At 37.8% G+C, this 23,952-nt stretch overlaps 2 protein-coding genes across 4 annotated transcripts in view; one reads left to right on the top strand and one right to left on the bottom strand.

Annotated features, from left to right (window-relative positions):
- PIGX (phosphatidylinositol glycan anchor biosynthesis class X) overlaps positions 1-15,119 on the bottom strand; it is a gene marked incomplete at its 5' end in the record, with an annotated part of 31,087 nt that extends 15,968 nt beyond the window's left edge. The window contains 3 exons of the mRNA XM_069471989.1: positions 668-809; positions 11,396-11,459; positions 14,756-15,119. Coding sequence (XP_069328090.1) covers positions 668-809; positions 11,396-11,459; positions 14,756-15,119 — 570 coding nt within the window. The remainder of the gene's footprint in view (positions 1-667; positions 810-11,395; positions 11,460-14,755) is intronic.
- A 301-nt stretch (positions 15,120-15,420) lies between these two features.
- Positions 15,421-19,801, top strand: CEP19 (centrosomal protein 19). 3 transcript variants are annotated; one of them, XM_069472743.1, is made up of 3 exons: positions 15,421-15,474; positions 18,564-18,763; positions 19,439-19,801. In XM_069472743.1, exons 2-3 carry the CDS (start codon positions 18,637-18,639, stop codon positions 19,798-19,800), a joined length of 489 nt encoding a protein of 162 aa, XP_069328844.1. In that variant the 5' UTR covers positions 15,421-15,474; positions 18,564-18,636; the 3' UTR covers position 19,801. The 3 variants fall into 3 exon arrangements, with proteins under 3 accessions (XP_069328844.1, XP_069328846.1, XP_069328845.1); XM_069472744.1 differs by having other exon boundaries at positions 15,453-15,474; positions 18,623-18,763; XM_069472745.1 differs by lacking the exon at positions 18,564-18,763 and having other exon boundaries at positions 15,450-15,474.
- The last annotated feature ends 4,151 nt before the right edge of the window (positions 19,802-23,952 follow it).

The raw sequence follows: 23,952 nt of genomic DNA, 5'->3' as shown, positions 1-23,952 counted from the left end.
TGAACCTTACCAAAATTGGGGAAACTCTTAACTAAGGGGTAACATAAGGTTCTGGGAAGAGCAACAACTTTGGAACTAGACAACTCTGGATTCATTTCTTGGCTCTACCGTTTACCTATATGATCTTGGATAAGTTATTTAGCCTCGTTGTGTCTTACCTATAAAATGAAGATACTACTTCCAGCACTGTTATAAAGATTAATTTATGTAAAGTGTGTGGGACACAATCTTTCTTTAATGCTTAATTTTACCTTGTTTCCTCTGAAAAAATGAAGATATCTGACATATAGATACCTAGTAAATAGACATCACATACCAAAATTATGCAGATGTCTATTCAATTAACACAGTTGCTGTTGAGGCACTAACTACTAACCATTAATGTTCTCAAGACTTATACACACACACATATAATTGTGTTAGTCACTAAACTATGAACCATCCCGCCAAAAAGCATTTAACTAACTCAATTTACTTGGCTTATGCCTGACAAGTATCACTCACTTGTGGAAGAATGTTCCCATTCTACCTCTAAAAATGTCACTTTATACACTTTGACAAAATGAAAAAAAATGCTACAGTGTTGTCTTATCTACTGTTTGTCCTTAATCCAAATTATGGCATCCCTAAATTACTTTCTCTCAAAAAAATCCCCTAATAACTGTACCTCTGTTATGTTTCTCTCTCGTAATGAAGCCAACTCATATGGATCCACAAAAAGTCCTGTCGGGATGTACAGTTTAATTAAGAGTCGGCAGGTCTGTAAGTCCTCAATGCTTTCTCCAAATTTCACTTTGATTAAAAGGTCTCTGTAAGACAAGTACATTCACAGTAAATCTCTTCATTCAATTCTCAAATAAGATAATATAGCACTATATTCCTATTAGTGGAAACACTATATTTCAAATTCATTTTCCAAAAGTAGATTATAAAGTCAAACGAAATATTTATACTATGTCAGAATCAGCCATTAGATCTTTTGTAATTCATATCATAAGCCACAGTACAGCATTAGTGTGAAAATCGACAAAGATCAGTGGAAAGGAATGAAGTCCAAAAATAGTCACCCATGTATTTTCAATAAAGGTAGCAACATAATTTCATGGGGAAAGGTTAGTCTTTTCAACAAATGATACTGGAACACCTGAATAGTTATACAGACAAAAATAAACATTGATCTCTACCTCACCCCATATACAAAAATTAATTTAAATAGATAATAAACCTAAATGTATCATTATCCCAGCTTTCCATCTGGAGGCAGATCTGAAACAGTGCAGGGAATGAGATCCAAAGCATAGCACAGTATTCTTGCTTATGTGAGGAAACAGAGATAGAAGTTTAGGGAGATTGAAGTGTTGTAAGTCACAGTAGTAAATTCCAGAGAGAAACCTGTGGAAAAAGAATTCCAAAAATCCAAATAGGAATCCCTAGAGTTTCTGCTGAATATTAAGATAAGCATGAGTAAGGTGTAACTCCACAAGACTGGGCAAAAAATGAGAAGTGAACTGAAAACTGAAAACTTCCAAAATTTCACATAGGATAGGAAGACATTCAAGTTCCAACCAACCAGAACACACAGACTGAAGCATTCAGCAGAGACCACAAGACAGTACAGCCTTAGTAGATAAATTAACCTTAAAGGCTACTCTAACATTATTTTTTATTTTATTTATTTATTTTTAGAGATGTTGCCCAGGCTAGAGTGTAGTGGCATGATCATGATCATAGCTTACTGTGGCGTCAAACTCCTGGGCTCCCAGGATCCTCTTGCCTCAGCTTCCCAAAGTCCTAGGACTACAGGCATGAGCCACCATACCTAGCAACTTTAGCACTATACAAGAAAAGGTTAATAGAATCAAGCTGATAAACAAGTAACCACCAACAGAAAAAAAGCCCGGCATTTTTTAAATAAAGATCACAAAATTCACCCTCATCAATGTTCATATTCAAAACATTCACAATGTTTAGCACCCAATCAAACGTTACTAAACATGCAAAGAAGCAGAGAAATGTGACCAATAAACAGGAAAAATATCAGTCAACAGAAACAGACCTAAAATGACAGAATTGACAAAAATAAGAAAAGACATTGAAACAGTCATTGTAAATAAGTCCAACATGTTCAAGGATTTCAAGAAAAACTTGAACATTATAAGGGAAAAAGAAGATTTTTAAAAAAAAAAAAACTAAATGTAACTTCAGGAGATGAAAAATATAATTTCTAAAATAAAAAGTTACCCAGGTATGATTAGAAGGAATTAGATACTAAAGAAGCAAAGATCAGTGACTGGAGGTAGAGCAAGAGAAACCATCCAAACTGAAACACAGAGAGGAAAAAAGAACAGGCAGAAAAAAACAAACAGTCTCAGTGATATTTAAACAATATCAAGTGGTCTAGTATATGCATAATTGAAGTACCTGAAAAAGGTGGGAGAATTTAACAGAAAAAAAATTTGAAGATATAATGCCCGAAATTTTTCTGAATTTCATGAAAATCATAAGCCCATAAACCCAAGAAGCTCAACAAACCCCAAGCAGGATAAACACAAAGAAAATCACACCACGGCATATTATTATACAATCACTGAAAAAAAAAAAAAAAAAAAAGAAAATCTTAAAAGTTATCAAAGGAAAAGGACGCATTCTGTAGAGAGTAACCAAGATCAGAATAAGTAATAAAACAATGGAACAACCTATTTAAAGTATAAAAAGAAAAGAAGCTGTCAATCTAGAATTTTATATTCAGGAAGAAAATCCTTCAAACATAAAAGCAAAATAAAGACTAAGATAAACACAAAGAGAATTTGTCACTGCAAGAAATAGTAAAAGTTCAGGGAGAAAGAAAATGATACCAGATGGAAACATAAATCTATAACAAAGAAATAAAAGAGCATCACAGGGCCAGGTGTGGTGGCTCATGTCTGTGATCCTAGCACTCTGGGAGGTGGAGACGGGAGGAACGCTTGAGGTCAGGAGTTCAAGATCAGCCTCAGCAAGAGCAAGACCCGTCTCTACTGAAAAAACAAAGAAATTAGCTGGACAACTAAAAATAGAAAAAATTAGCTGGGTGTGGTGGCACATGCCTGTAATCCCAGCTATTCAGGAGGCTGAGGCATGAGGATCTCTTGAGCCCAGGAGTTTGACATTGCTGTGAGCTAGGCTGATGCCATGGCACTCTAGCCTGGGCAACAGAGCAAGACTTTGTCTCAAAAACAAAAACAAACAAACAAACAAACAAACAAAAGAGCATCAGAAATGGCTGAGTACCATGGTTCATGCCTATAATCCCACCACTTTAGGAAGCCAAGGCAGGAGGACTGCTGGAGCCCAGGAGTTTGAAGTTGCAGTGAGCTATTATTGCGCCACTGCACTCCAGCCTGGGCAACAGAGAGAGACCCTGTTGTGGAGGAAAAAAAAGTAAATATGTGGGTGAATATGAAAGACTTTTTTCTCATGTTTTATTTGCTTTAAATATGATTGATAAATTGGAACCTTGTGTATTGTTGGTGGGAATGTAAAACGGTGTAGTCACTACGGAAAACAATATTACAGTTCTTCAAAAAATTAAAATAGAACTACCATATGACACAGCAATTCCACTTCTGAGTATACACCCCAAATAACTGAAAGCAGGAATTTGAAGAGCTATTTGTACACCCATGTTCATAGCAGTATTATTTGCAATAGCCAAAAGGGAAAAGCAACACAAGTGTCCATCAACGAATGAATGTGGGTAAGCAAAATGTTGTATATACATACAATGGAATATTATTGAGTTTTAAAAAGAAAAGAAATTCTGACATATGCTACAAGGTGGAGAAATTTTGAGAACATTATGATGCTACGTGAAATAAGAAAGTCACAAATACTATGTGATTCCACATACATGAGATATCTAGAATAGTCAAATACATGGACACAGAAAGTAGAATGGTGATTGCCAGGGGCTGGGGTGAAGGGAGAATGGATAGTTATTGTTTAATAGGTACAGAGTTTACAAAATGAATACAGTTCTATGAATGTACAGTGTTGATGGCAACACAACTATGTGAATGTCCTTAATGTCACCAAAGTATACACTTTAGAAAAAAGTTAAGATGGTGAATTTTATATTATGGGTATTTTATCACAATTAAAATAAATGATGTAAAAATATGATTGTTTAAAGCAAAACTAACAACAATATATTGTAGGGTTTATAACACAAGTAAAATGTAAAGTAAAATGTATGACAACAATAGCATAAAGGAGAGGAGAAAGAAATGAAACTATTCTGATAAAAGACTCACATAGTATTTGTGATGTAGAATAATATTATTTGAAGATACACTGTGATAGGTAACAATTGCACATTGTAAACCCTAAAGCAACCAATTAAAAAAGAAAGAGATACAGTTAATAAGCCAAAAATGAAGATAAAATGGAATGCTTAAAAAATACTCAATGTATTTAAAATAAAGCAAGAAAAAAGAGAAAAGATTAGATGGAACAAATAGAAAAAACATAGCAAGATGGACAGATTTAAACCAAACCAATCATATCAATAATTACATTAAAAATTAATGGTCTAATGACCCCAATTGGAATGCAGAGACTGACAGACTGGATACAATTGCAACACCTAACAATATGCTGTCTACAAGAAACACACTGAATATGAAGACACAGATAAAAGTAAAAGGATGGAAAAGATATGCAAATCTTAACAAATATGAGATGGCTATATTAATATCATAAAAAGTAGACTTCAGGGAGAAATACAAGGATAAAAAGACCAATCCAAGCTGGGTACAGTGGTTCATGCTTGTTATTCCAGCACTTTGGGAGGCTGAGGCGGGAGAATCACTTGAGGCCAGGAGTTGGAGACCAGCCTGAGCAATATAATGAAACCCTGTCTCTACAAAAAATAGAAAAATTAGTCAGGCATGGTGGCATGTGCCCATAGTCCCAGCTACACAGGAGGCTGAGGCAGGAGGATCACTCAAGCCCAGGAGTTTGAGACTGCAGTGAGCTATGATTGGGCCACTGAACTCCAGCCTGCGTGGCATAGAGAGACCCTATGTCTACACAAAAAAAATTTTTTTAAAAATTAGCCAGGCATGCTGGCATGCACCTATAGTACCAGCTACATGGGAGGCTGAGGCAGAAGGACTGTTTGAACTAAGGAGTTGGAGGTTACAATGAGCTATGATCATGTTACTGCCCTGTAGCCTGGGTGACAACAAGACCCTGTCTAAAAAAAAGAAAAAAAAAAATATATTGAAGTAAATGAAATGAAAACAAATATGTCAAAATGTGCAGGATGCAGCTAAAGCCCTGCTTAGAGGGAAACTTATAGCTTTAAATACAAAGATATTTACATTAGAAAAGAAAAAAGTCTAAAATCAACGATTTTAAAAAAACTAAAAAGGAAGAAGATATTAAGTGCAGTAAAAGGAAGAAAATAATAGAGCATAAATCCATGAAATAGAGTGGACAAAAAACAGAGAAAAATCAATGAAATGCTTTCTTTGCAAAGATCAGTAAAACTGATAAATCTCTCAATTGATCACAAAAAAAAAAAAAAAGAGAAAAAGCACAGATTACCAATATCAGGAATGAAAAAGGAACATTACTATACAACCTTTCCATATTAACAATGCAATAAGGAAATATTATGAATAATTTTATTCTAACAACTTAAATAAAATAGACAAATTCCTGGAAAGAAAAAAATTACTAAACTGACACAATAGAGTATCTGAATAGCTGTATATCTTGTATTTCTTTTTTTTTTTTTTTTTTGTTGAGACAGAGTCTCACTTTGTTGCCCAGGCTAGAGTGAGTGCCGTGGCGTCAGCTTAGCTCACAGCAACCTCAAACTCCTGGGCTTAAGCGATCCTACTGCCTCAGCCTCCCGAGTAGCTGGGACTACAGGCATGCGCCACTATGCCCGGCTAATTTTTTCTATATATAGATTTTTAGGTGTCCATATAATGTCTTTCTATTTTTAGTAGAGACGGGGTCTCGCTCAGGCTGGTCTCGAACTCCTGACCTTGAGCAATCCACCCGCCTCGGCCTCCCAGAGTGCTAGGATTACAGGCGTGAGCCACCGCGCCCGGCCTATCTTGTATTTCTAATAAAAAAATTTCTTTGCTGTGAATCTGTATAAAATATAAAAATTTTTTAAAAATTAAAAAAATATTTAAAGCCTTACCATAAAGAAAACCTCAGGCTCAGATGGTTTCACTGTTGAATTCTATTAAATACTTAAAGAATAAATAATACCAATGATTATAAGACAATCAGAAAATAGAGGAGGAAATATTTCCCAACTTATTTTATAAAGCCAGCAATGCCCTGACACAAAAACCAGAAGAAGACATCACAACAAAAGAAATGTATAGACCAAAAGCCCTCATGAACACAGAAGTAAAAATCCTTAACAAGTTATTAGCAAATCAAATCCACTAATATTTCAAGAAGATAATGTATCTTGACCAAGTGGTAGGTTTATTATTGGAAACATCAATGTGCTTCACCACATTAACAGAATAATTGATGATCCTTTCACAATAGATGAAGAAAAAATATTTGACAAAATTTAACACTCAATCATAGAAAAAAACTCTCAGGAAACTAGGAATGTAAGAGAATGTCCTCAACTGATAGAGGCTATCTGCAAAAAAACCTAACACAAATATCATACTTCATGGTGAAAGACTTAGACTCTTCCCTTTAAGATTAGAAACAAGACAAGAATGTCTGTTCTCACTACTTTTATTCAACATTGTATTAGAGATCCTACCCCGTTAAAAAAGGTAAGAAAAAGAAATAAAAAGTAGACAGATTGTCCTTATTTGCAAACCCATGATCATCTTTGTAGACTATCCTAAGGAACTGACACAAAATCTACAAGCATTGATAAGGGATTTCATCGAGGACTCAGGGTCAATATACAAACGTGAATTGTATTTCTATTATTAGCAACAAACTAAAAATGAAAATTTTAAAACAATACTCTACATCAAAAAAGTATGAAATATTTAGCAATAAATTTAACAAAACATATGTAAGACTTATGCTCTGAAAGCTACACTGTTAAGATAAACTGGAAAAAAAACTTAAACGGAGATGCCATATTCATGGATTGGAACACTCATTAATTAATATTAACATACCAATTCTCTCCAAACTGATCCACAGTTTCAACAATCCCAGCCACAATTTTTTAAAGAAATCATCAAGCTAATTCTAAAATTTAGGTGGAAATGCAAAGGATCTAGAATAACCAAAACAATTTTGAAAAAAACCCCAAAGTTGATGGATTCATACTTTCTGATTTCAGGACATACTACCAAGCTACAATTATCACGATAGTATAGATATACAAGTGGCCAATAAGCACATGAAAAGATGCTCAACATTATTAGCCATCAGAGAAACGTTATTGGCCTACGGATAGATGTACAGATCAGGGGTTAGCAAACTTTTTCTACAAAGAGCTTGACTAACTATTCTAGGTTTTGCATGCCACATAAGGTCTCTGTTGCATATTTTTCTTTGCTTTTATTTTTTAACCTTTAAAAATATAAAAATCATTTTTAGCTCAAGGCCATATAAAACAAGGCCATTTGGCCTGTGAGCCAAATCTATTCTACTTTGAATAGAAAGCAGAAATAGATCCACACATATATGGTAATTAATTTTCAACCAATGTGTCAAAGTAATTTGCTGAGAAAAAAATAGTGCTTTCAACAAATGATGCTGGATCAACTGGACATCCATATGGAAAAAAATTAACTTCAACCTTTACTAAAAATATATAAAAAAATTAATTCACAATGGATCATATCCCATGTAACAGTTTTAAAAAAAAATTTCCATGATCTTGAAATAGGCATAGATTTCTTACACAGGACACAAAAACAATGATCCATAAAAGAAAAACATAATAAATAGGACGCCAACAAAATTAGAAATTTCTACTCTTTGAAAGATTTCACTAAGAAAATGAAATGGCAAGCCATAGACTGGGAGAAAATATTCTCAATGCATGTATCTGCCAAAGGACTTATATCAAATATATATATATAAAGAATTCTTACAACTCAACAAGATAACAGGTCGGGCGCGGTGGCTCACGCCTGTAATCCTAGTACTCTGGGAGGCCGAGGCGGGTGGATCACTCGAGATCAGGAGTTCGAGACCAGCCTGAGCAAGAGTGAGACCCTGTCTCTACTAAAAATAGAAAGAAATTATATGGACAACTAAAATATATATATACAAAAAATTAGCCGGGCATGGTGGCGCATGCCTGTAGTCCCAGCTACTCGGGAGGCTGAGGCAGTAGGATCGCTTAAGCCCAGGAGTTTGAGGTTACTGTGAGCTAGACTGACGCCACAGCATTCACTCTAGCCCGGGCAACAGAGTGAGACTCTGTCTCAAAAAAAAAAACAAAAAAAACAAGATAACAAACAACCCATTTTAAAAATGGATGAAAAATTTAAGCAGACACTTCACAAAGAAAGATATACAAGTGGCCAATAAGCTCATGAAAAGAGGCTCAACATTATTAGTCATCAGAGAAATGCAAATTAAAACTACAAGGAGATACCACTACACAGCCACCAGAATGTCTAAAATTAAAAAGACTGACCATACCAAGAGTTGTCAAGGAAGTGGCAGAAACAGACTCTCATACATTGCTGGTGGAAATTTAAAATAGTATAAACACTTTGGAAAACATTTTGGCAGTTTCTTAAAAGGTTCAACATATATCTATCATATACCCAGCAATTCCACTCATCTCAATATCTACCCAAGAGAAATGGAAACATGTCCACACAAAGACTTGTACACAGATGTTCATCGCAGCTTTATTTATAACAATAGCCCAACACCAGAAACAACTCTAAACAAATTTCAGCACTTATCAACAAAAAAGAACTACTGCTACACAGAACGTGGATCAATCTCAATGACACAATGCTGAGTGAAAGAAGCCAGATACAAAAAAAGCACATATTGTATGATTTCATTCATATAATTCTAGAAAATCTGTAATGTCAGAAAGCAGATCAGTGGTTGGGCTGGGAGTGGGTAGCACATGGGTATTCTGTAGGATGATAAAATGTTCTATATTTTGATTGTGGTGGTGGTTACATGGGTGTATATATTTGTCAAAACTCAATGAAGATTATTTTTTATTAAACTATGAACTAGTACTATTAATTCCTATTTTACCAAGGCACTGAGAGGATAAGCAACTTATCCAAGAGCTAAGATTTAAATTCTGGTAGTTTTACCCTAAAGCCCACATTTCTAGCCACTATTTCACTATGCCTCTATAAAGGTGGAATACATCTATAATCTCTTCCCTTCTGGACATTATACATGTATTTATGAACAGGTAATACTTTTATAATCAGAAAAAAATATCTTTTAAAAGACAGAAACCCTTTAGAAACTCCCTCCAAGATGACATTCAATCCGTTAATCACAACATGAGTGTATACGTTAATCTTTATGAAGTCATTTATCTGTATTATCTTCCAGTCCACATTTCTTCATCTTGTTCACAAATGTAACATGTAAAACTTCATTAAAAGTCTTTCAGAAAATCAGATATAACTATAGCATTTCCTTGATTCACCTATCAAGTAACTCTATACAGGAAATATTTGTAATAAATTCATGCCAGTTTCCAGAGATCATCACTTCTATGTTCACAAACCATCCTTTTAATAATGTGGTCTAAAATTTTGCCCAGAATCTACATCAACCTCAATATTCTATAGTTCTCCCTAACTCCCAGGTTATCCAAAGACTGCAACCGTTAGCTTAGTAATCTTTCTCCTACTGTAATGAAATATAGTTCAGTAGGGAGGGGAAATCCTGAACTCCTTTACAGTAGTTAGGCCCTTTTGTATAATTCCTTTACATATTCTGCACTTCAGTTCCCTACTACCAATATTTTCTTGGCCCTTCCCAGAGTGGAAGCAACTCTAATAAGAGGAGCTAGAGCTCTACTTCTATAATCTCTTAAATCCTTTACCCATCCCATTAGCAAGACTAACTACACCTGCTCTAAACACAACTAAAAAGCCTTTTTGAAAAAATGATCACTGGCATTTTCTGAGGGTCTCAAACAATTTTGGGATTTCTATTTTCTGAAGATATCCTTATGGGTTTTGTCACTCTTTGTTTTTAAGAGACAGGGTCTCACTGTCAGCCAGGCTGGAATGTAATGCCACAATCATACAGCCTCAAACCCCTCAGCTCAAGGGATTCTCCTTCCTCAGCCTCCTGAGTAAAAGATAATTTCTTTTTGGAAATAGCTTGGTGATTTGGAACCAAGTCTAGTAAATAAGAAACAGTGAGGCCAGGCACGGTGGCTCATGCCTGTAATCCTAGCACCCTGGGAGGCCGAGGCAGGCAGATCGTTTGAGCTCAGGAGTTCGAGACCAGCCTGAGCAAGAGTGAGACCCCGTTTCTACTACAAAAAAAAAAAACACAGAAATTATCTGGACAACTAAAAATATATAGAAAAAATTAGCCAGGCATGGTGGTGCATGCCTGTAGTTCCAGCTACTCGGGAGGCTGAGGCAGGAGGATCGCCTGACCCCAGGAGTGTGAGGTTGCTGTGACCTAGGCTGATGCCATGGCACTCTAGCCCGGGCAACAGAGTGAGACTCTGTCTCAAAAAAAAAAAAAAAAAAAGAAACAGTGATTTAGAGTACTGTATCATAGTACTTGAGAGCACGACTTTGAAGTATAACAGAATTACATTTGAGCCAGAACTCTATCACCCAATTTCTACCAAATTATTTAAATTCTCTGAGCCCTAGCATCCTCATCAGAAAAGTAATAAAGATATCATCCATCTCACAGCCATTGTGAAGATTAAATGGAATACTGTATATATAGCTACTAGCTGTATATATAAAATATACAACATACATGGGAGGATGTACACAGGTTATATACAAATACTACACCATTTAATATAAGGGACTGGAGCATCTGAGGATTTTGGTATCCTCAGGGGGTCCTGGAACCAATTCCTTTCAGATATCGAAAGATAACTATTAATGGGGAACAGTATGTTTTTTTTCTTCTTCTTTTCTCCATTCAGTGATTATAATCATTATTTCAAAGTGTGAACCACCTATACTAAATCTGTCACTGGTAAACTTTAAGAAAGCAAGTGATTTTTCAGTTTATCCATGTTTCAACTGTTCACATTTTGCTCCAAATTATTTAAGACATTATTATTATTATTATTATTTTGGAGATAGGGTCTTTCTTTGTCACCCAGGCTAGAGTGCTGTGGCATGATCATAGCTCATTGCAGCCTCAAACTCAAGCAAGACAGTATTTTAATATAAGGAGAAATCAACAGGCAACTTACCTATGGAATCCATCTTTCAAAACTTCTTGCCTCAAAATAATTTCAGAACAAGTGGCCCTTATGCCTGTAAGAATCAAAAGATCTTTTGTTAAAAGCACTCAATGAAACGACATTTAAATAATTAGAAAGGAATTATTTCAATAGGCTTTACTTGCCTGGAAAATCTAACCAGTTTAAAAACTTTTAAAATTTAAGCAATTTGAGCTACATATAAATCTATTTCCAGTATAGCATAGTGGTTAAGAACGTTGACTTTGGAGTTAGATTGTCTGATTTCAAATCAGTTTGTCATTTAATAGCTCTGTGGCTTTGGACAAGATAGTTTATCTCTCTGCTAGTTGTCAAAAGAATTTAATACATGTCGAAGCACACAGTAAGTGCTTCATATAAATATTATTAATTATTATTAATTATAATTATTAATATTACTTTATTCAGGTGATAAAGGATATCCATGACACCAAAAAGGAACAGAATGACTAAAGAGCCAGGAAATCTGAGTTTTAATCCTAGCTCATTGAAACTGTGTATCAGATACATACTGGCAACTTGTATATTCTAATATCCATGCCTACAAAATTAGAAAGATGGTATATTTATGCCTTGTGGAGGTGCTGGGAGAGATTTAAAAAAAAAAAAAAAAAGCAAAACTAGAGGCACTTAAAGGTTCAAAGGGTTCTGTTATAAACTTACTTTAGAATATCTGAAAATCTCACTATACTGACTCCGTGCAGAATTCAGACATCAAAACTATTACTCAATGTAAGCACCATAAAACTAAAAACTCAGTTACTACCAACCACCAACTCTGCCAGGCACTCTGCTATGGAACTTTGCCCCATTTCAAAAGCTGTAAATCTATGGGAAGAACATTAAAACAAACAGAAAACCATAAATTATTAATATTGCTGAATCCACAAGATTTATTCCTAAAAAGATGAAGAAAAATAACATAAAGGTGAAACCACTTGAAGGAAGGAAAAAAGAATAGAAAAAAATTATATTTGTTAAATAATATCTGTATGCCAGATCCTCTACTTGGGGCTTTCACATGTGTTTTAACTTTCACAACCTAGCAAAAGAGGCAAAATTACTGCCATTTGTACACAGGCAAAAAGATGGACTTACAAAGATTAGTAACTGGCTCAGGATCATACAACTAAGTAAGTGACTGTTTAGAAGCAAAGTTTTCCTGGCTTTTAAAGCCCAAGATACTTCCACTCACCCAGCTATTTGAAGAAATTGTTATTTGAAGAAGCATATAATACTTTCCCAAATAAACATATATGTATGTACCTCTTATACAAATCCAGATTTTTCTTCATAATGTTTAATTTTAACGGGGGTAGAGTGGGAAATAAGGGCCAATATTTACCTATAAATTAAATTACAACAATCAGATAAATAGTCTCAACATCATTAGTCATCTGAGAAATGCAAATCAAAACTACTATAAGATGTCATCTCACCCCACTTAAAATGGCTTTTATCAAAAAAAACAGGCAATAACGAATCCTGGTGAGGGTGTGGAGAAAGGGGAACCCTTGTGTTCTGTTGGTAAGAATGTAAATTAGTGCAACCACTAAGGAAAGCAGTATGGATGTTCCTCAAAAAACTTAGAACTACCATATAACCCCAAAATCCCACTGCTGGGTACATATCCAAATGAGGGGAAATCAGTATATCAAAAAGATACCTGCACTCCCATGTTTACTGTAGCACTATTCACATTAGCCAAGATGTGGAATCAACCCAAGTGTCCATCAACAGATGAACAGATTAAGAAATAGTGGTATAAATACACGACGGCATGTCATATAGCCACAAAAGAATGAAATCCTGCCATTTGCAACAACATGGATGGAACCAGAGAACATTATGTTAACTGAAATAAGCCAAATACAGAAAGACAAATCTTACACATTCTGACTCATATGCGGGAGCTAAATATTAAAAACAATCGATCTCATGGAGACAGAAAGTAGAATGGTTACCAGAGACTGAGAAGGGTAACAGGAAGGAGGGGATAAAGTGGGGATGGTTAACGGGTGCAAAACTATAGTCAGATAGGTAGAATGAACAATATTCAATAACGCAACAAAGTAAAAAAAAAAATACGCTTAAACTCTATTGTAATGTACACTAGAGAGTACTAAGTCACTCCTCTTGGGATGGTAGAAAAGCTACTTTACAACCACAGTACGGCACATACTAGATTTATGACTTTTAGGCAAAAGTACCATTTTCAAAATGAATTTGTTGTATCTGAATTCACCTTTAAGATTTTTCCTCTTAAATATTACTTTATTTGGCTGGCTCAGTGTCTCACACCTGTAATCCTAGCACTTTGGCAGGCCCAGGCAGGAGGGGAGGATGGCTTGAGCCCAGGAGTTTGAGGCTGCAGTGAGCTATGATGACACCACTGCACTCTAGCCCAGGCAGCATAGGGAGCCCTGTCTCAAAAAAAAGAAATTACTTTATTTGACTGTGGTAGCCTAAACTGGCGCTGGATATCGACCCCTTTTTAATTATAAAATGCCAGTGGAAGACCCTTTAGAGATCATCAAGTCCAGTTATTTAAAAATTCTTTTTGGTCTCATAATCCTTTCATAAATTTGGAAACCTAATATGTAAGCACAAAAACTGCACTGATTGACAGATACTGGTCTGACATCCTCATTTTACAGCTGGAGAAACTCACTGGGTTTGTACTGACTTTCCTTCCCCTATCAAACGTTATCACATTATTTTAATTATTCCTGCACGCGTCTGTCTCCCTCATTAAAGTTCCATCACGGCTGGGGGCCGTGTTTGACTCAGGACTGGATCCACAGCACTTCGTTTGCCCAGCCCAGAGTCAAAAAAAGAAAAATAAAACCTCAGCCCAATCCGGTCTATTATCAAAGATATTGATGAAAACTATTCGTTTCCCCAGTCTGTATATTCAGTTTGGGGATTCTCACACTTCACAGAGCGCTAAGGCCATACTGGCCCCTTGGTGGTCAGAAGCTTCATGCATTCCAAGATCATCCCAAGACACTTCACGGCTGTACTTCCTTTTCAATACTTTAGTAACAGAGCGGTCAGTGTCGCCTCGGAACAACAAAGCCGGACTCTCCAGAAACCCAGGATTGGCCACAGAGCTAAGAGCACCAGAGGGGAGGCGGGAAGGAGGAGGAAAGCACGCGGCCTTTGTTTTTAACCTCCTCCAGAGCACCCTACCATTCCAGCGTCCCATGCTGGGTAACCGAAGGCCCTCTGCAAACCGCGGAGCAGAGAGGACTCGGGAGTCCAGCCTGCTTCCCACCCCGGGGCCCCCAAACCCCGCCTGCACTCGCGCAGCCTCGCCCCTCCCTTTACCAGGGTCAGAAGGGGCGGTGAAGGCCGTGGCGGGCCAGCGGGTGCGCCCAGTCACCGCCCAGAGGAGCAGCCAGGCTACCGCCCGGACAGCCACGACCCAAGCAGCCAGGACGCCGGAGGGCGGACGCCCGAGAGGGGCGTGCGGGGACCAAATGCGGACGGAGAAAGGGGCCTGCACACGCTTCACGCCGCTCCTAGAGCCCGCTGCCGCGGACTCAGGGACTGAGGCCGAGAGCTCTGTGCGTGCCCCGCCGTACCCCTGCAGCCCAGGCCAGCAAAAGTTCCGGCGCCGCGCGAGGCGGCAGGCCGGGTCCCGGTCGCCGCCCCGCCCCTCGCCGTTCAGCAGGGGGCGGGGCGAGGAGCGCGCAAGCGCAGTAACGAGCGCCCGGGGTGTTGCTGTGGGAACGGCTCGTCGAGCGCCCGGCTGGAATGTGAATCCCCCGCACGCTGTCGTGAGTGCACGCTTGTCGCTACCTGCTCCGGCCTCCACCTCCGCTTCCAGGTGTTTGCGGAGTTCAGGCGTCCTGCTGAGGGATTCAGTCCACAGTCACGTCGGCAGGGCTGTGGCTGTCGCCTCTTCCTGCAGCGCCAGGCTCCGCCCGCCCTCAAAATCGACTGAAGTGCTCCTCTGTGCACTGCGGTTGGATGGAAACAACCCCCTCCCAGCGGTTTAGACGTTGGCCTGCAGGAGAAGATGGGCTTTCTGTATTTCTCTAAGGGTAAGAAAGTTAGCCTTTCACTAGTGGGATTGTGAGTAGGGAGAGGATCGTCTACCCCCTGGGGAAATCCGTACCCCCCCTTAAGTGCTGTGGGGGGTAATTAAGATTATGGGCAGTCATTGATCTCTGGGGAGAAATGTATTCGTATCCAGCAAGAATAATTAGGTACATGGACTGTCGGTCTTTCTGAACTGAATGGAATCTGTAAGCAGGCCTGGAGAGCATCCAGTGCAGACTGGAGCAGAACAGAGGGCTCTAAGGGCCAATGAGTGTCTCAAAGAGGAAAGAGAGTGTATGTCAAGAAATACGATCTAAAACTGAAAATAGCAATATACGCATGTTGTTAAGAAATACAGAGAAAAATTTTGGAAGACATAGCTTTAAAAATTGAAACTGGTTCCCTATGAAGAGTAGGACAGAGAACGATAGTTTTTTTATTCTCTCATAGAATTATTTTACATTCCAAACAGAGCACAAAATTATTTCCGTAAAAATTAAAGTTAAATTTTAAAAAGAAAGGAGTCTGTAGTCAAACTGCATTTTGAGTATCAGTTGCATACATCATTCACGAGTACAGCCATTTGCTTCAATGTGTGGAGTTTATATCGTGCTATGTGGGATTTCCTAGAAAGTTTACTAACAATGTTAGTCAGGTGAACTGGAAGTAGTATTGATTTAAAAAGAGAGAGAAGAAAAGAAAAGGAAGGAGAGTGGGGGAGGATCATCGCATCAATTTCGAGGCAGACCACAAGAATTTGAAAAAGCAGTTCTTTATGTATTTTAATTTCATAAGAGTAAAAATTCTCATGTCCAAAAATAAGTGGTGACTAATATAAATTATGGCACATTCATAAGACAAAACACTTGGCAGTCATAAAATACTGCATTTTAGTAAAATAATCACATAGGTTGTTAAATTTAAGTTAGGAAATAGTATGTTTGATATTAAAAATGTTATAGTTTAAAAATATATACCTAGTAAAAGACTGGAAGTAATCGAGGGTGATTATTTTATGTATGTTTCCTAATCCCCTCCTTTGCCCCAGTTTTCTGCAATAAACATGTATAATCACTGTTAAGTATTTTTTCTTTTTCTTTTTTTTTTTTTTTTGAGACAGAGTCTGGCTCTGTTGCCCAGGCTAGAGTGCCGTGCCATCAGCCTAGCTCACAGCAACCTCAAACTCCTGGGCTTGAGCAATCCTCCTGCCTCAGCCTCCTGAGTAGCTGGGACTACAGGCATGTGCCACCATGCCCGGCTAATTTTTTCTATATATATTTTTAGTTATCCAGATAATTTCTTTCTATTTTTAGTAGAAATGGGGTCTCGCTCTTGCTCAGGCTGGTCTCGAACTCCTGACCTTGAGTGATCCTCCCGCCTCAGCTTCCCAGAGTGCTAGGATTACAGGCATGAGCCACTGCGCCCGGCCACTGTTAAGTATTTTTAAAGTGACTATGTTGCTATAGTGATTCTCCAATAGAACTGAGTTTATGAAGATATCATCACACTAAGCCACTTTACCTCAAAGGTTTCTCTTTTTTTCTTTCTTTTCTTTTTCCTAGAGACAGCGTCTTGCTCTGTCACCCAGGCTAGAGTGCAATGGTGCTGTCATAGCTCACTGCAGCCTAGAATACTTGGGCTCAAATGATCTTCCTGCCTCAGCCTCCCTAGTAGCTGGAACTGCAGGCGCACACCACCATGCCTGGCTAATTTTTTTTAAAAAATTTTTGTAGTGATGAGGTTTCACCATGTTGCCCAGGCTGGTCTTGAACTCCTGGGCTCAAGTGATCCTCCTACTTCAGCCTGCCAAAGTGCTGGGATTACAGTTCTAGCCACCATGCCCAGCACCTCAAGGTTTCTTGACATTTGCAATCTTGAGAATGTCATAGCCACATCTAAAGCAATTTGTATAATTATGAGTATTTTGGCATTAAAGGTGGAGAAGAGAGAATAAAAATATAAACCTGCAAATAGCTGTGTTTCTTTTTCTTTTTTTTTGAGACAGTCTCACTCTGTTGCCTGGGCTAGAGTGCTGTGGCATCAGCCTAGCTCACAGCAACCTCAAACTCCTGGGCTCAAGCAATCCTCCTGCCTCAGCCTCCCGAGTAGCTGGAACTACAGGCATGCACCACCATGCCCGGCTAATTTTTTCTATATATTTTTAGTTGTCCAGCTCATTTCTTTCTATTTTTAGTAGAGAGGGGTTCTCATTCTTGCTCAGGCTGGTCTCGAACTCCTGAGCTCAAACGATCCACCCGCCTCGGCCTCCCAGAGTGCTAGGATTACAGGCGTGAGCCACCTCGCCCGGCCTGTGTTTCTTGTAACTGGAAAAATATCATATAGTGAAACAAATAAGCTGAAATAAAAGCCATGTAAACATTATTGTATGTGAAGAGACTAATTTGTGTCAGGTCTGCCTTTTTGATCAGGCTTCTAGACTGTAAATACTTAGAGGATATACAGGGGCTATCTTTTATTAATACATAGCATTAAACAAGTATGTATGGAATGCCTACTCTGTTCCAGGTATTGTGGTGAGATGTGAAAAATGGGTATGCTCCCCACCTTCAAGTAGCTATAGAGTAGAAGAAAAGATAGATAATTAAATAAGTAATTAGAAAAAGCTCAATGAGTAAAATAATTGGGAAAGTACAAGGTAGACAGATCTGGTCTAATGAATCTGTCAGGACAAAAAACTCATAGTACCTTAATACAGAGGGCGCTTGATACATACTTTCTTAATTGATAAATAGTAAAGACCTATCGTTCAATTGTTGGGTTGACTCAGGGGTTCATATACAGTCTTCGGTAAGAATGCAAGACACTTAGAGGTCCAAACTGAATTGCAATCCCAGGCTCACAGGCGAACCAACTTACATCCTTCAGTGAACCAGGGAATCTTAGGGATCCAACAGACTGAGGCTAACCCAGGGCAAAACTGAACTTTCAGGGCAGCCCTTGAAGGATTGAGCTTCGTAGGCTGAGCCTGCGTCTCCAGAACTGGACTAGAGCCAGATCTGCCAGGGAGGAGAGAGGAGGGTGGTGAGATTTATCCATTACCGAGTTGTTGTTTTTTTCCTTTTTCCTTTAGCAGGAAGTCATTATGCAATTAACACATTTTCATCAGATTTCCTCTGATTTACCCTGAAGTGTATGTGGGAATAATGTACACTGCCAAGAAATGTGGGATTAAATTCCAGCCTCCAGCTATTATCTTAATCTATGAGAATGAAATCAAGGGGAAAAGTCGCCAGCGAATTATGCCAGTCCGAAACTTTTCAAAGTTTTCAGGTACCTCATGTTTTATCTTGCCTCCTTTTAAAAATATTCTCTAAATTACTTAATAAGACCAATTTGAGTCTCATGCAATGGAGTGACATGGCCTTTAGAGTTAGACAGACCTAGGTTCAAATCACAACTCAGAGACTAGATGTATGACACTGGCTAAATTAATGCACTTCCGTTTCCTAATCTGTAAAAGGGAATTGATAATTTTTTTCCAGTTTGATAATTGATAATTTAATCCTTTGGGGATTATTATATGGGTTGAATGATATAGCATTATTCAGTAATATTAATTCCCTTCTCTCCTTCCAAATGTTTATTTATAATCTTGATTTTTGTTAGTACCACTACTGCTATCTAAAAACTATAAGACCACTTTTTCTTCTCAGACATTTTCTCCAGTTGAAAGTATTTAACATCTCCACAAAGTGATTTTAAGTTGAGGAGGTAAAAAATGCATCCTTCCCTTCCCCACCATATTCAAAGCTCAATGTAAAGAATGGTTATACATAATAGTTCATTCTCATAAGGCCGCATAGCTACTTGGCTATAATGGAGATAATGCTTTCAGGGTTCTGAGTTTTTTGTTCTGTTTTGGCCCTTGAAGTAGTTTGTAGTATATCAATTGTTTGTGGTATATATGATGTATGTTGTATACAGGGTTTTTTTCCTCCCTCCTAGATTGCTCCAGAGCTGCTGAACAATTAAAGAATAATCCACGACACAAGAGTTACCTGGAACAAGTATCCCTGAGGCAGCTAGAGAAGTTATTCAGCCTTTTACGAGGTTACTTGTGGGGACAGAGTTTGGCAGAAACAATGGAACAAATTCGACGGGAAACAACCATTGATCCTGAGGAAGACCTGAACAAACTAGATGACAAGGAGCTTGCCAAAAGGAAGAGCATCATGGATGAACTTTTTGAGAAAAATCAGAAGAAGAAGGATGATCCAAATTTTGTTTATGATGTTGAGGTTGAGTTCCCACAGGATGAACAACTGCAGTCCTGTGGCTGGGACACAGAGTCAGCTGATGAGTTCTGATACCAGACACTCAAAAAATTTATTGGGCTAGCTGAATATCCATATTTATACAAAGTACATAAATTGATTCTAGAAAAATCTTTAAAGAACACTAAATGTATATGTTGGGTCATAACTGGATTGACTGTTACTTTTCAAAACCAGGATATTTATAGCATCTACTATGTAGGTGCACGAGGAATATAGGAAAAAGGGAATAAAGGAATCTGCCTTTGAGGAGCTTACAATTGAATTGGAAGATAAGTCAAAAACCTGTGAAAAAGGTAATTTACAGTATTAGGCAGTGAAAAGATTAGAGCCAGATGCTTAAATAAAGGTGAAAGAAGGTTAGAGCCCAGATTATCGTAGTGTAGAATAGTAGGGGAAGACTTTGTCCTTTAGTAGGGAGACAGGACTTTGCCTAGTCCTTGAAATGGTAATATTTGGATAGAAGCTTGTGTAGGATTCCAGATGAGGACAGCTAGAAAGAAGAGGGAGGGAGGTAGTAAAACAACAAGAAATAGTAATTTGTATTTGATTGGCATCTGAAGTGGGAAGAAGAAAAAGAAATTTGTATTTGAGAAACAGTAAGCAAAGTATAGTTTGACAAGATTGGAGGGCATATATGGTACAGGGAATTATCCTGTATTATCATATCAGGAAATATATACTAAAGACATTCTGAAACCCTAAAACTCTTCCCATGAGAGGTTTGTTTATAAAGTGGGAAATCCATCCATAATAAATGAACAATAAGTACTGCCAGTTTAGACCTATTCATGACTTGGATCTACAAGAGAGGATCTTTGTTTAACAAGGTTGTCTGTGTATAGATACATTTATTACTAGAATATTTTTTAAATGGTAGAAATTCCATGTTTTCTATGAGGAAATTAATATTCATTAAATAAAACTAAAAATAATTATTCACTTTTGCTACTTGTCCATCGCTAGTCTCTTTACGATTAAGTGCCCCATTAGTGGAATCATTCTTGTAGTGTTATCATCAGGATCTTAAGATAGTCATGTCTCATATGTATATTTGCCAAAGGTACCAAAAGAATTTTCAGAATTAGATCTGAAATCAGAACAGATCTTTCTGTATCTACGTAGTATTTGATTTATTCCATTGTATAGATGTAGGTCATTTATTTTAAAAGTTGAGTGGTCTTCTTTCATTACTACATACAGTGCTACAGCAAATAACCTTGTACATTCTCCATCTTGTACATGTGTAAGCATAACTATAGGATAAATGCCTAAAGAGAAATTGCTGGGTATGTGCATTCTAACTTTTAATAGATATTGTTAAGTGGCCTCCACAAGATTCACTCAATCAGTATTTGTACTTAATGAGCACCTACTACATTCTAAGTACATACTATTCTACGTTTGGGAATACAGCAATATACACAACAAAGTCCTTGCTTTTAAAGGGTTTAAAGTCTAGTTGGAGAATAGAGACAATAAACATAAATACGTAGAATAATGTCAGATGATAAGTACTCCGAAGAAAAAACGGTGAAAGGAGAATGGTGGAGCAGGTGGGAGCCATTGTTTTAGATCGAGTAATTGAAGAAAGTCTCACTGAAGAGGTAATGTTTGAACAAAGACCTGAAGGAGGTAAGAAAAAATTGATATGCATTTCAGCATTAGTGGAAAAAGGCAAGTGCATAGGCCCTGGGGCTGGAGTGCGCTTGACATATTTGAGGAAAAGCAGAAGGCCAATGTGGCTAATACAGATGGGGCAAAAGAGAAAATGGTAGGAGATGAAGTTGGAGTGTATTTTACCAGTGTATAGGTAGTACTTATCGTAAAGGTTGTACCAACTTAAACTATCAGCAATATATGAGAGTGTACCTTTTCCCCATATATTTATCAATAGAGAGTGTTAATCAAGCTTTATTTTTATTTATTTATGTATTTATTTTGAGACAGGGTCCCGCTGTTGCCCAGGCTGGAATGCAGTGTTATCATAGCTCACTATAACCTTGAACTCCTGGATTCAAGCAATCCTCCTGCCTCAGCCTCCTGAGTAGCTAGTATTAGAGGTGCGTGTCACCATACCTGGTTAATTTTTTTTTTTCTTTTGTGCAGAGACAAGATCACACTATTGCCCAGGCTGGTCTCAAACTCCTGGCCTCAAGTGATGCTCCTGCATCAACCTCCCAAAGCACTAGAATTACAGGTGTGAGCCACCAGGCCTGGCCAAATTTTATAATTTGAAAGTGGTACCTCATAGTTTGTGTTTCTCTTCTTTTGAGTGGGACTGAGTATTATCACATATTTAAGAGCCTTTTTTTTGTGAAATAACTGTTATGTCCTTTCCTCATTTTTCTATTGGATTGCTGGTCTTTGAAATTAGTCCTTGGTCTATGATGAGTTGCAAATATTTCCACCTTGTCAATGTTTTTAAAATTTTTTTATGATATTTTTCTAGGCAGAATTTTTAAAATGTGATTAAGTTTATCGTATTTTTTATATATGAGTTTATTTTGGTGCAAAATGTGAAATGCAAATCCAACTGGATTTTTCTCCAGATGCCCATACAATTGTCCCACACCACTATCTATTAAATTATGTATCTTCAACCCATTGATTTGAAATGTCACCTTTATCATACGCTAAATTCCCATATGTAGCAGAATATTTATCTTTTGATGATGTTAACGTCATCTGCAGCACACTTCCCAATTCGCGTTTTTCGGTGTTTATTGAGCACATCTCATTTGTCTGCTAGGTTAGAAGTTTTAGAAAGATACAAAATAGTCCATAACTTTTGCCTTTGAGGTGTTACATGTTTAGCCAAAGCAACAAAAGTAGCACATATGCAATAGAGGTACTGACTATAACTAGAGCAGAAGGGGGAGATCATGTGAGTTGAGCAGTTTGGGGATTTTTTTCTCCATGTATCTTGGCCTGTCCAAAATTAATTTCTCTGCAGAGCTCTTAGAAATTTTTCTGCATTTTAAAATTAATACATATTCATTATCTAAAATTTTAAACAAATACCAGAGTGTAAAAGTAAAATGGGAAAGTTCTGCCCTCACTTTCTCCCCGCAGTTGCCACTCTGCAGAGAAATTGGTTTCCGTAAGGGCTCTGGATCCTTTCTCTTATGACCTTGCTTCATCAATTATTCTTTCTCTGTGTCCCCTTCTCTCTCTCTCTCTCTCATTTTCAGCTTTGTTCTTTTTTTTTTTTAGACAGAGTCTCTCTCTGTTGCCCTGGCTAGAGTGCCGTGGCGTCAGCCTAGCTCACAGCAACCTCAAACTCCTGGCTCAAGCAATCCTACTGCCTCAGCCTCCCGAGTAGCTGGGACTACAGGCACATGCCACTATGCCCGGCTAATTTTTTCTACATATATTTTTAGTTGTCCAGCTAATTTATTTCTATTTTTAGTAGAGACGGGGTCTCGCTCTTGCTAAGGCTGGTCTCGAACTCCTGAGCTCAAACGATCCACCCGCCTCGGCCTTCCAGAGTGCTAGGATTACAGGCATGAGCCACCACGCCTGGCCTTCAGCTTTGTTCTTTTGCTGGCTCATTCTGTGCGGTCTGTAAACATATGCAAGCCTCTTCCATATTAAAACAATAAAACACTTGACTTTGCCTTAAGTCTTTCCGTGCCTAATATTGTATCTAACCAAAGTTTAACTTATCTCAATATTACGTAAATCTAACATTCCCCCTAACCCCCACTTTTTAGAGCAGATCTAGCTCTAATCCAGTTCTGGAGACGCAGGCTCAGCCTACGAAGCTCAATCCTTCAAGGGCTGCCCTGAAAGTTCAGTTTTGCCCTGAGTTAGCCTCGGTCTGTTGGATCTTAAGATTCCCTGGTTCATCAAAGGATATAGGTTGGTTCACATGTGAGCCTGGGATTGCAATTCCATTTGGAGCTCTGAGTGTCCTGCACTCTTACCAGAGACTGTATATGAACCCCTGAGTCAGCCCAACAACTGACCTACAGAATCTTTTCTATTTATCAATTAAGAAAGTATATATCAAGTACCCTATGTGTCAAGGTACTGTGAGTTTTTTAACCTTAAATATTTTGTCCTGGGAGATTCACAAGACCAGATCTGTCTACCTGTACTTTCCCAATTATTTTACTCATTAAGGTTTTGTCATTATTTAATCACCTATCTAATATTTTGACAAAAGTAGTAGTGGATGAA

This window comes from Eulemur rufifrons, chromosome 7 (genome assembly GCF_041146395.1).
Source record: "Eulemur rufifrons isolate Redbay chromosome 7, OSU_ERuf_1, whole genome shotgun sequence".
In the NCBI taxonomy this organism is placed as follows: Eukaryota; Metazoa; Chordata; class Mammalia; order Primates; family Lemuridae; genus Eulemur; species Eulemur rufifrons.
Note: the sequence above shows the minus strand (reverse complement) of the source record. Positions and strands in the feature narration are given on the sequence as shown.